This window comes from Poecilia formosa, unplaced genomic scaffold (assembly GCF_000485575.1).
Source record: "Poecilia formosa unplaced genomic scaffold, Poecilia_formosa-5.1.2 Scaffold446, whole genome shotgun sequence".
Lineage (NCBI taxonomy): Eukaryota > Metazoa > Chordata > Actinopteri > Cyprinodontiformes > Poeciliidae > Poecilia > Poecilia formosa.
The window spans coordinates 210110-223989 of NW_006800385.1; the positions used below are offsets into that span (position 1 = coordinate 210110).

Consider the following 13880-nt stretch of genomic DNA (forward strand, 5'->3'; position numbering starts at 1 on the left):
AATGCCTTAAAACTTAATGCCTTACGTTTTAAGGAATTTTAAGGCATTGTTGAGAAAATGAGGCAGGATATATGAACAGCTATTTGGTGAGTTTCTCCACTTCCTTCCCGTTTGGTGGCTTTTCCTGAGGTCTTCCGAAATAGCCTGTGCCGTTTGCTTCCCAGTTCTTTTAACCACAGCTTTGATCCCCAGGTTGTCAATGTTGAAGGCAGTAATACCAAACATCGATTTTATAATGAAAAGTTCATAAAAATGAAGTTTCTCTGGCTGGAAATGTATTTTATGAGAAAGGGACCGGTCCAACATCTTTGTGTGAAATATAAAACTGAAACATGTAGAAATGTTTACTTCACATAAAATTACATCAAGAAGGTGAATAAGTTTTGCATCAGAGATCTGAAGCTGAACAGAAATAAACCTTCAGCTTCAGAGTCGGCGCACAGCTTCAGTTATTACAGACAGAAACCAGAGATGACCTCTGACCTTAGAGAACAAGAAACTCATCCATGCGTTTATCTTTAGTCGCGTTTCTCAGGTCTTCTGGAGAAGCAGCATTCAGTTTCTACGCACCAAAGATCTGGAGTAAACTTCCAGAAAACAACCAAACTGCTGAAACACTGACTGGTTTCCATTACAGAGGGCGCAAAAGCACAATTTCACAATTAGTGTTTCCATGAAATAAAAAATGTGATTAAAATCACAATAAGTTGAATAAGTTTGACATGAAGCGTCATGCTCCTCCAACTGCTTCCTGTCTTCTTCTTGGTTTCCACCAGTAGCAACATCCTGTTTCTGATCATGTGACTCGTGTTATTAAAAAACGTTTCTTTGAAATTCCCAAGTTTCCCATTAAGCAAAATTATTTTCAAAAGACCGAATTACTTGGTCAGTAGAAATGCAGCTGCTGACTTCCTTTATATCGAGACTAAAATCACTTTAAACTGCCTGGAACCTGCTGCACACATAAACCTGACTTGAAATCTGAATAATCAATCATCAATAATTGTTTTTAAATGATCAGAACTGGTCAAAGTGGAGCTCCAGTGAAGTGAAACCCAAAGCAGCAGCTGTCCTACCTCAGATGGTTTCTTGTGCGGGAGGCGGACCCAGGTGCTGCTGGTGCCGGTGTTCTTAGAGGACCTGGACCACGACGTCACCTGACCTGCAGGACCGTTAAAAACACACATCAATCGTCCCTTTCTGGTCCCTTTATGCCGAAGATGTTAATTGAACAAAAAAATTCTGTTTGTTTGAGATGCGAAATCCTTTGCTGCAGTTCGTTAGAAAGCTGGAGAAATGCCGAAACAATGATAAGGGCTTAACAATGAATCAGCAGGAAATCTGCACAACTAACATTATGGAGCTCAAAGTTTTTATCTTTTAAAATAAATTATTTTTTATTTCTTATATAAAATAGATTATGAAAAATTTATAGGGTGTAAATTGGCAGAGTTGGTAATTATTCTGATGTTATTTACATTATTATTATTATTATTATTATTATCACTATGAATCTGTATTTTTTCCTGTCGTTAGTTTGTAATCATTTTGTTTATGTGAAATTATTTATTTGTTAGTATAGTATATTGAAAAGGCATATAAACTAAGTAAATGTTGACCCCTTCAACAGAAAACTAACGCTAAGCTAATTAATTTGTTCTTGGTTAATCATCTCGTCCGACTGATAACTAGTTTTTAACAACTTGTTTGAATTAAATGAATAAATGAAATGAAAACGCGGCTGAAGGCCGGCGGCGGCTTTAACTGATGACGATCCATGAAGAGGTTAATTAGGTAACAACAATATAAATAACATCTTGTTAGCGCCCTGCTCCACTACGCTCCATTACCAGCTCATTAATACTCAACTTAATTATAATTAAGCAGAGGCTGCAGCCAGCTTCCACCCACCACTTCACCCAGCAGCTCCACCGGGTTTCACTGCTTTCACTTCAATGCTCAAACCACGTCTGACTGAGTCTGCATACCGAACAATGACAAATATAATTAGGCAGCATCCTTTGGAATGAATTTGGTTTAATGTGGCACATCAGAGTCTGAGCGCGCTCAGCACGCTCCTCCATCGCCAGCAGAGCCGCCATGCTGGCCGTCAGAGGTCACCGACCTCTTCTGCACACACACTCAGCAGAATCAGTGTATTTATCGATGAGGATTCAGCTAAAGCTCGATGAGGATTCAGCTAAAGCTCGTCGCTGCCAAAGACTCTGGGCTGAAAACCGTCGTTCCTGATGTCGCAGCGACACGCTGCAGGACAAAAAGACGATTCGTTTCTCTTGCTGAACACGGCAAAATGAAACCTGGAGATTTGGGAGTTTGAAGAAGTTATTGTCATTAACGATGATATTGTTGTTTCCAGACCATTGTCCAGGAGTATAATGCTAATGAAATAATAATAAAGTAAGAACAAATTCTCAAAGGTCAATAAACTTTAAATAAAAATTTCATGCAGGAAATGGAAGACATTTTAAAAATCCAACATAAATAAACAAAACAAGAAATAAAATGAATTATAAAGTTTCTGCTGGTTGAGACCAAAACACCAAACTGAAAACTTTTATCATCCAGTTCTTGGTAGAAAGAGAGAAACGATAAATCATGCAAATAGAAATTATTGAGCTGGCTTTAATTTATCCTTTAATTGATTTCTTGGCCCGGAGGGACCGGCCCGGAGCGACTGGGCCGGAGCGACCGGCATGGAGCGTTGCCAGAGTGACGAGGTTGTTTGGTATTAGGCTCCGCTCAGCCGGTCCTGTCTGGAGGTTCCTGGGACCGACCCGGAGCAGACGGGTCACACATCAGGAAAAAACTGGAGCGCCCGCTAACGCCACGCTGAAGCACCAAAATCTCCTAATGGGAGTTTGGTTCCCGCTCCAAACAGGCCGGAAGCTCATTATTGAGGAGCACATTGCTCTCCTCCTGCAGCCGTGCAGATTCTGCAGGATCTGCAGGAACCATCAGACTTTTACCTGCTGGTGCAGTTAAAGTCCAGCGTTAAAGAGCAACGAGGTCCAGGGTGACATGAACAGAAAACCATCAGACAAATGTCAGAACATCTGAACCAGGATGTGGGCGAATCTTCTGCACACTACACTGTAAAAACACTCAATCTTACCAAGTGTTCTGGTTTAGTTTCTACAGCAAATATCTTAGTTCACTTGAAATAAAACAAAACAAACTTATAAGTGAAGAAATAAGAGCTTCATTTAAGTAAATAATTATTCAATATTGATGAGAAAGTTCTAGATTATTTCACTCATAAGACATTTTCCTATTTTATAAGTGAAATAATCTCATTATTTACTTCTATTGACTAAAAACAAGCTCATATATCTGAAAAGTTACTTTTAAGTCAGTTTTGTCTTCTTTCAACTATTAATCAAATTTTATTTGTATAGCACGTTTCAAAAAGCTTTACATCATAAAAACAAAAATACAAAGACATACAAAAATAGTCAACAATTGAAATATTACATTTTCCCGTCATTACACATCATATTGTTGATTAATGTTTCATTTATGATGTTTCAAAATCAACTCTAAGTAGGGGGGCTTTCGGCGGTTTTTCTGGAGTTTATTCCAGATTTGTGGTGCATATCCTCCGATACGAGCTAAACAAAAAACACCAGGTAAGATTTAGTGTTTTTGCAGTGTAGCTCGGCTCCCACATGGCAGCTGCTCGACTCCGTCAGCTAACCAGATAACCAAACATGGAGGCCAAGCCTGCCATCATGGCTGCGTGTTAATTAGAAGCCGCACTCAGAGACCCAGAAGCCAAAATTATCCTGGGCATCCTTCAATTAGAAACCTGATAACCTCCAGTGAGCAGCTGCAGCTGCAGAGGTCAGGAGGAAACACAGAGCAGCACAAACAGCCCATTAAAGATGCTGCAGAAACGCTGCACAGACCTGAGACCGCAGGTCCGGCAGCCGCCAGAAAGAAAACGGCTTCATGATCAGACACAAGCAGAACAAGGTCGGCACGTTTTACTTTTACTTCAGTAATTTTATCCTGAAATATTTCTGCTCTTACTTCAGTGAAATTTCTGGATTTTCTTCCCACTGAATGAAAACAAACATGTTTAAAGCAGAAACTCACCAGACAGACTCAAACCTGCAGCTTCTGATAAAGTTTCTGAAGATTTTAAACATTTTATTTTATTTTTTGTCACTTATATGAATTGTTGTCATTTTTGTCCTGAAAATACCAAAATGTCCACTTTACGTTATAAAATACTATACTTTAATTTTTAAATATTAAATGTTTTTCAGTAGTTGAATAACATATTTTTATTTTTTACCTTTACTTGAGTGAAAACATGGAAGTAGTTCTGCTCTGACTTTGGCCTCTTCTGGACACAAATCATTAAAAATGCTTCATTCTTCCTCTAAACTTCTGCAGAAATCTCATTTTTAAATGTCAGCAGGTCTCAAAGCTCCACGTTTGACAGCAAATAAACTCTAATAAAATACATTTTGCACATCAGCAAGAGTAAAAGAGTAAAATGACCCTAAATGTTTTGTTTCTGACACATTGTTGCTGCTTCACTTTGAAATTTGTTGTTTCTGCATCACCAAGACAACAATTCCTGTCAACTGGAAACCAAACAAATCTCCACATACTGACATCTGGACAAACCGTCTTCCTGAATATAAACATCTGGAAACATCAGGAAGATAAAACTATTGGATTTATCGATGTTTGGAAATCAGGTTTAGAAAATAAACACCTGGCGGCGATGCAACACACCCCAAAAACTAAAACTACAAATATCTACACTGATTAAATAGAGAAATATTCAATTAAATCAGAATATATATCTGATCAATAATAGATATAGCAGGTCAGTAAAATCTGTCACTGACCTTTATTATCAGTAAGTTAACTGAATTAGTTTGTTTCTGGATTTTGACCAAAAATAAAAACTGATTTTATCTTTTATTAGCATTTTTATAAAATGATGCTTTGTAGATTCATTGATTGATTTTTGCATTATTGATTATTAGACAGCAGAATGTGATTAAGTACAAAATGTTATTTATTTACTCCTCTGATTGTTGTTCTTTCAATAATTGGACTTTCTTTGAGTCTCTACACTCCAGTTAGCGATTAATCGATAACTAAATTAGTTGACGATTGTTTCAGTAACCGATTAATCGATAACTAAATTAGTTGACGATTGTTTCAGTAACCGATTAATCAATAACTAAATTAGTTGACGATTGTTTCAGTAATTGATTAATTGTGTTTAATCTGATTAATCAATTCAGCCCAAATAAAAATTATTCCCCTTTTTATTTTTATCCAATTGACAAGTAAAAGGGAGCTGAATCCAAATGCATCCCAGACTTTTATATTAACAAATCATCATTTTCATTCAACTTCCTAATCATGCTCCAGTTTTTGTTGGTTAAAATGAGGATAAAAAACACTCGTTTGTGTCTGTAACTAATAAAACCTTTAACATTTTCATTCTTGTGCCTTGAACTCAGAAACTTCCACCTCCAGATAAAAACATCCACATTTCGTCTTTCTTCCACTTACTGTCAGTGGTGTCGGAGTCGTTGCTGCTTGTGGAGTATTTCCTCCTCTTCTTCTCGCTCTCCATCTGTCAGCGGGGGGCGGCGGCACACCGGGGCGAGCGAGAGAGAGAGAGAGAGAGAAGATGACGAGTGAGAAGATGTTCGCCATGAAAACAGAAGAGCTAGCGACAGAAAGCAGCGAACTGTCAGAGCGTCCAGAGGAGAGCCTTCACGTATTCACACTGAAACATTCAGAACGAGACTCTTTGGAAAAATGTATTTTTAGGTGTATTTTACTTTTGACTAGTTTTATTTTGGAGTATTTCTACTCTTATTGAGTAAAGTTTTTGTTTTCTGCTTCGTTCTTTGACTTTAATCCTGTTTAATGAAACCAAACGAACCCAGAATTTCATGTGCTTCATGAAAGACGTGGAAACGGTTTGAAAATCAGATCAATGTCTGGAAAAAATACAACTTTCTTTAAAAACGACTGCGTTACACTGAAAAAGTTTAACGAGTTCATTCGATTTGGCTGCAACAAAGTCACTGAATAGTCGAAATAAAAGGAGAAAAACTTCTAAAGATTTTAATTTGTAATAACTGTCCTTTTAATTTTAATAACAAATATAAAACCTACAAACCATTTGATACTCCTGCATGACGTCCTGCAGGTTTACAGGAAATAACAGAAGATACTACAGAAACTCATCACAACGAGCAGAAAAACAGAGAAAACATCAAGTCACAGCGATTCGTCATACAACATAATCTGTTTTATTAATCAAGTTCTCTTGCAGGAAAATCCAGAGAAATATTTCCATCCCAAAGCTGCATGATTTAATAAAACAACATTTAGTGTTTTGAAAGAAAATGGACAGAAAGACTTCAGAAAGCCGGCGCTGCAGTTCGAAACAGATTAAATTCAGAGTCCTGTGAGTCAAACTTGGTGATTAATCGTTAAGTTTGTGTTTTCTATCGTCGACTTAAAGGTAAAATCCAACTTTCACTTTCCACAACAACCGCAGTTTGTCCGTTCCACCGTGATGCATGAGTTTCTGTCCAGGGCTGCAGAGACGAAAAATGAAATGAAAGGAGGAAAAACAGCCGAGCGAAGACTGACGAAGAACAGAGAGCTGCTATAAATAAAAATAAATGTTACAGGTGAGGAGGAGAGAATAACAGAGAAACTAAAACAACCACCGGCAGCTGGAGCCAACATGTAAATGACTTAAACTAATCTTAGAATATGTTGTTATTCTGAAAGACTGTATTTATATCATCACTACTCATCTTTTAGATCTGCATAAGCTCTCTCTCTGGTATCGAAGAAGTTCAAATTTGAAAATAACCTCTTTGCTGAAGTTTCAGCAAAATTAATTTCTGATTGGCTGATCAATACCTTCTGATGGCTCCTCTCCCAGAAATCTTTGTATAATTTCTAATAGCAAGATCTGCTGTCAATCAATATGAAAAAAAGTTTTATATCTGCAAGAAATACTGAACCCATCGACTGCATCGACCCGAAGACATCAAAATAAATCGAGAATTTAAAAAGTAAAACTGTGGATATCATAAATGGGTCAATGGGCACCAATCAATCGATGGGTAAATGGAATAAGGTAAAATCTGAGATGTAAGACTTTTTTAGACCATTATGAATTAAATCTAAGACCTTTATCAAGACAGAAATGTTCAAATTAAGTTATATGTGTGATTTATATCAACAGAAGTGACCCAATGTTTAAGATGAACATCATCCAGGCAACTGGTGATACATTTTCATAATGGCTGTAAAAAAGCTAGCTGGCGTTAGCAGCTATTAGCAGCTAGTTACCGGTAGCCACAAAACGCAAGAACTACATAGAAAATACAAGCCTCAATATTCCCCAACATCAACATTTAATACCTCTGAGGATGTTTTTTAATGTATTTAATCCATTTTAAGGTTTTTTTTTTAGACTTTTTAAAGATGCGCAGCCAGGATGGATTCACTGCCCTTTTCTACGACCTCTAAAGCATCAACCACGGGAATTTCACCAGAAAGAGCATCTTTTCTCCCGCAGTCAGGATCTGATCGATCTGCAATCTGTCAAAAATTACTTCAGCAGTTCCACCTCACAGCAGACCTTTATGTCAGCTTCAGCTGCCTCCCACTCCAAGTTAATGTGCAACTCAGGGGGAAAAACGTCGTCAGCCCATGAAGCCTGAGGGGAAGTGAAGCAAGAATGCAAATAAATATACATGAAGCCAAGAGGAAATTAGCTTCAATGAAAAAAGTTCACCAGGACTGGAAAATCTGAGAAATAAAAACCTGAGAGATGAATCATCCTGCAGCTAAAACGGCAGAGCTCCTTCACCTGCAGCTTCATGGAGACATTGAAAGGTGTTTCCATGAACAGGTTAGGATCCATAGATCCCTAAAACCGCTCACCGATCAGACGGGAATCCAGACACGCTGCTGCTGGCCACACCCCCAACTCAACGTTTACAAATTATGCAACCATACATCTTTGAAAAGCATTAGTGGAGCATCCTGCACAACCAACAAGAATGCAGCAAGTTGTTTCTTGATGGCAAGTCTGGACTGCATCTGTCATGATAAAAATTTAGCTGAGTTACAGAATTTATTGCAACAATAATGTTGTTTTGAGAACGTGTTCATGTCATAATGGTGATAATGCAAGAAGACATGAGATCAACAAACTTTAAATTCTAAAGAACATTTAAAACTGGAAGACATTTTAAATATCCAAAATAAATAAACAACATAAATTAATTATGGAGTCTCTGGAAACAAAACAGTCCTTCAAAAAAAGGTTTAGTTGAGTCCAAAGCAGCAGACTGAAGAAAAACGATGAATTTACACCCCATTTGCATTACATGCAAATGGAAATCATTGAGCTTGTTTTAATTTATCATGTGATTGATTAATTAATTTATTGTGACAGGCATATCACCAACAAAACTATTGTCTTTTCCAGCAGCCACTGTACAACACATACCAGCTGACCAAACATGCTGGAGATCAGCTGGGGTTGCTAGGCAACATCATAGTGCCTGTCAAATGTGATTTTTTTGAAACTTCTTGCCAGAAGACGGCTAGGTGTTTGTTTTAAAACGCTCGGTCTGTCTTTAGACTCAAATGGAAAAACAAAACATGCAAAATGTGAGAACAAAGGATAAAAAAATGAGAAATCATCAAATGAAACGGCAACGATTCTGAAATTCACTTTGAGCAAACTTCCACATCCAGGCAGGAAACCCGAAAAGAGGCGGTTTAGTGTGCAGAGGGCAGATTTATGTGGCAGTAAAATGGGGCAATTCCCTCCTCTATGGGACTCTTCCTGTTCCTCAGTCTCCCCGCCTGCCGTGCGCACACTTAACCACGCTGACATTTATGCTGACAAAAAAATACACAGCTCTCCCTTCCTGCCTCTGCCTTTTCTATTCCAGAGAAGCTTTTTATTCCCCTTCCTCTCCCTCGCCTCGCGCCAGCCCCTGTGCTTTACAATAACAAGGAGGGATGCAGGGAGTCTGCGGAGGAAGGTTAAGTACATTATTGACTTCCTCAGCCTCTCCCCGTCTGTCAGCCCCTTCCTCGTCTCTCTGATTCTGACGGGAGCGTTTAGCAGCATCACTGTCTGATCCTTCTCAGGGTTTGTTCATTTTTTCCTTCTGCACTATAAAACAAACCACTTGAGCCACATTCTGCTTTCTTTATTTCTGGCAGAGTGGTTGATTCCTTACCCACCTAACTGACCAGAGCAGGCGCTAAAAGATGCACAAAATCTCTACAAAAATCTGTTCAAAAGATGTTTAAAAAATAAAACAATTTTCAGTTTTTTTGTTTTCAATATCACAAAATTTAAGCTTGGGCTACAATTATTCTATCGATTCTTCTGACGATTAATCGGGTAAAAAAGACGGAATATTCTACAGATTTTAAAACAAATAATTCAACTAATTTTTTAAAGAAGAAAATTAACATTTCGTAGCATAAACTGTACTAACATGGCTATCATTTAATGAAGCTAAGCTACTTAAGGAGTTTTGAGCAAAATGTGTTTACAGACAAAAGTTTCATCTCAAAATGTTTATATTCTGGCTCAATTATTGACCTGAACATGTTGATTTTACAGCAAACAGACTTTTTATGTGAACTCAAATTAACAATTAATCAGTTACTACATTGATTATTATTTCAATAATCGATTGACGACGATTAATCTGATTAATCGCCCTGATTTAAACACGTGGAAAGATGTCTCTACTTTTGAGGAAACTCCAGTTTTTTCCTGTTTCTCAGAGTCAGGAACTGTTAGGAGATAAAAGAAGCAAATGCTGCTGAAAACCAAAACAGGAACGCTTGACTGAACTGACGTAACTTCAAATGAACAGAGAAAAACTTACATTGATTTAGTAAAACTTTCTAACAGAAGAGAAGGAAAAGTGCAGGAAAAATAAAAAATAAAATCAGTTCACCTTACAGGAAGCATTTCCCAAACTAGAACTTTCTTTAATTAGATACTGAACTTTTTCTTTTTTTGGTTTAAAGTAACAGAAACTCCCTGAAAGCTCTAATGTAACAAATTCTGTTTCCCACACCAAACTGAACATAATGCTCGACTAATTAAACTGGTAAAAATCAACAATAAATTGTCCGAGAATTTATCGTGATAAACGATAATATTGTTGTTTTGAGACAATTTTCCAGCAATATTACTGCTATGAAATAATAATAATAATATAAGAACCAATTCTAAAAAATCAATAAACTTTAAATTCTGATGATCATTTAACACTGGAACTTGGAGACATTTTAAATATCCAGAATAAATAAACAAAACAACAAATAAAATGAATCATAAAATCTCTGTAAACAAAATTAGCCTTGAAGAAACGGTTTAAGTGAGACCAAAACACCAGACTGAATATTTTTCATATTAATTGAACAGTACTAACTCTGACATAGTTGACAAAATGAGGAAAAAATTTTATTTATGTAAATAATTTTACAACAAGAGGATTTGCTATTTTGCTATTGAGGACATTTTGAAGTTTTAATTACTGCTCTGACTATGTTGTAATTTTAGCAAATGGCCTTTTTTTAACTGAGATAACTATTATTTCAACAATCGATTAATCATGATAAATTGATCACTGATTAATCAATTCATTGTGATTAACCAATTAATCGCCCTAAATGCCCGTACTATAACAAACTTCTAAAAGGGAGATTTTCTTTTATAAACATAAGATTCTTAGTTTTGCACAAAAATAACACAAAACATCTCAAGACACTTTTACAGAAAAAGCTTCAATCATGCAAACTTGATTCCAGCTGAAGTGCTTCAACTTCTGTTCATTATTCAAACTAGTTTAAAACGTTTTCCACCCTGTTTAAATGGCTGCTTGAACTATGACTAATTAAACTGGTAAAAATAAAAACATCAAAAATAAACTCTACTTGCAACAGATCAGAACAGATCATCAACAGCGGTGAAACAAAATCCTCCAGTTTCAGTTCAGGGGTGTTGAACTTTACCAAACCGCAAAGGTTTAGATTTCAGTCAGCGCAACAGACGGCGCTTCTGTTCGTTCAACTTAATCTAACTTAATGTAATCTAGTTCAGATTACCTAAATCTAGTGGAATGGTTTCATTTCTAATTACTCAGCTAATCTACGCAGATTAAACTTGTGTTGCATAAAATCCAGAAAGCCAACAAACGGCACACAACATCCCGACTCGTCTCGGTTCTGAAATGAATCGAAACATTTTCTGTGCGCAGCTCTGAGGAAGCCAGCGCCGCTCGCAGTGAGACGGCTGCAGGATGCATGCTGGGAAAGCCAATCGCCTGGGGAGCTAATTAAATGCCTGACTACGACTCCGTCGAGAGTCCCATGTCTGCCCGAACGCTTAGAGGCGGAACGTCTTAAACGCACAACAGATCACGCATGAAAACACGGAGCATGAGGATAAGAAACCATGAGTCAGTCATTTCACAGGCGGGTGAAGTGGGATCAGCTGCAGCAGCGAGCGTCGGAGGGAAAGTCAGGTGAGAGCAGCTGGCACTGATACGTGACTGTTTCGCTCCTGCCAGACGCTTTATGGCAGCTCATTCTCACCCGGTAACATTTCCCTTTTACTTCTGCAGAAAATAAAGGGAAAATCCAACTGAAAGTTTGTCTTCCTAATCATAGCTGCAGTGTGGTCTGCAAGACTAAACCTCTACCATTCAAATATATATTTTAATTCATCATCTGCATAGAAGCGCACATCATCCAATTAACCGAATAATCGAAGCTCCTCCTCTGGGAAGTCTGACTTGCTGAATCCCATTTGTCTCTCTGTCCATCCGTCCTTCTGTCCATCCGTCTGTCCTGCCTTGCTGTCCCATTTCCTGCCACCTGTTTGTCCGTCCGTCCTTCTGTCCTTCTGTCCGTCCCTCCCTGCAGATGATGCTGCAGAGGAAAAGCTGCTCTTGGTTTAACGCTTCGCTTAAAGACGGCACATCATCGTCTCCCAGGACGTCCATCTATTATTAAGAGTCAGTAGCTGCAGAAACCGGGAGAAAACTCGACTGGCTGTCAGGAAAAGGTAACGGCTCCATTACCTACAACCTAGAAACCTCAGGCAGAATTACACGTTGGTTTTCATCTATGAAATAAAGCCGGCAGCTGATTGAGGTGTTTATCCTCCAAAGTCGGCGCTGCGTGATGACATGGACGTCTGCGATGCCAGAGGTCAGTCGGCCTGATAAGGAATCTGAACGGCTTCACGGCGTCTCTGTGTGTCTGCAGCTCAGGGAGGGAGAGCTTTGAGTCTGGAGGCAAATCAAAACCAGAAAAATGTTTCTATGCTTTTTGTTGCTTTTGCAAACAACTGAAATCATTGTGCTGAGCGAAAAACACCAACACAGCCTACTGATTCTTCAACTACATATCGGAAATATTTCATTGTTGCAATATTAGTGTGTATGGCTGAAACGATTAATCGTAACTAATTGATTATTGAAATGACTGTCAGCTAATTTAGCATTTGATTAATTGTTAAAAAGGTCATTTGTTGAAAGAACCAAACACTCAGAGCAGTAATTAATCCAAAACTGTACAAAATATAAACATTTTGGACTTAATATACAAATTCAAAGTCACAATTTAATTTTAGCTTCAACTGGTTCAAATTCTGTAATTAAAAAAATTTTTTTTTACCTTTTGCTAACAAAATATTATTAAGTTAATCCAAAAAAAAATCAACAGATCGGCTCTGCTGTACTGATGTTGAGCAGAAATGATTTTTACATGTTGATGTGAAAAGTGTTTTTTGAATCCTAAATGATTAAACGTTCACCAAAGGAAAGCATTTTTAACCATCTTAAGCATTTTCCATACAACATTAGAAATTAATTGACCATTATTTGAATAATCGATCCATCACGATTAATCGTTTCAGCTCTACATCTATTATGTGAGGCAGTGTGGGTCGTCTTATTTTGAAATCTATTTTCTTTGATCATATCCAGACTTAACTTCGACATCAACAGCAAAATGTGAATAAATCCTGGTTAACTCAATATTTTGTGACTAATAAAGATTTTAAAAACATCTGAATGAGCAGGCGAAAAAATGACCCAAAATTAAAAGATAAAAAGAAAGAAAAGAGAAAGAGACAGATGGAAATATGGACGACACGACGACGTGGCAACCGCTTTGAACGAGCGGGAAGAATCGAAATGTCAGGGTGGGAGTGTGTGAAAGTGTGTGACGTGTCAGGTGTTTACCTCAACATCAAACGCACGTCCACACACACACACACACACACACACACGGAGAGAAACAAACACACACACACACACACACACACACACACCCTCCAACATGGTTGCCAACAGGAACAAAAACCAAAAAGCACATTTGAGTCCCATCAAGCATCGTCATCAGTGGGTGTGCAGCCCACTCACTTCTAAATATAAAAGCTCACATTTCTGTGAATGAATGAATGAATGAATGAAAACAGGCCGAAATTATTCAACACACTGACAGCTGAGAAACAGCTCCACACTGTTTTGTAGATTATGTAACAATTCAACTCAAAGGAAACAAAATGAAAAATTGTTGGAGAGATTTTTGAGTTTTTTTTGTGAAATATGAAAATCAGCTAAACTAAAATCCAAACCATCTGGTTTAAAATGTCCAGCTGAATATTGTTATTGTTGCAGATTGTTGTTGGTACAGTTGAATTTCATGGTTTATAATACAAACCATTTCAAACAAACTCGACTATTAGAGGGAAAAATGTAAAATATTTAAAAGCTCCAATAATCTGCTTGTCTAAGATT

The 13880-nt window shown here is 37.6% G+C and overlaps 1 protein-coding gene across 4 annotated transcripts in view; it reads right to left on the reverse strand.

Annotated features, from left to right (window-relative positions):
* jade2 (jade family PHD finger 2) overlaps positions 1–13880 on the reverse strand; it is a 135759-nt gene that overhangs the window by 111635 nt on the left and 10244 nt on the right. For 2 of the 4 annotated variants that reach the window (XM_016663793.1, XM_016663792.1), the window contains exons 2-3: positions 5563–5626; positions 1077–1171 (exon numbers count right to left, since the gene is read on the reverse strand). In XM_016663793.1, coding sequence (XP_016519279.1) covers positions 1077–1171; positions 5563–5626 — 159 coding nt within the window. The remainder of the gene's footprint in view (positions 1–1076; positions 1172–5562; positions 5627–13880) is intronic. The other 2 variants (XM_016663794.1, XM_007577568.2) reach the window with 1 other exon arrangement.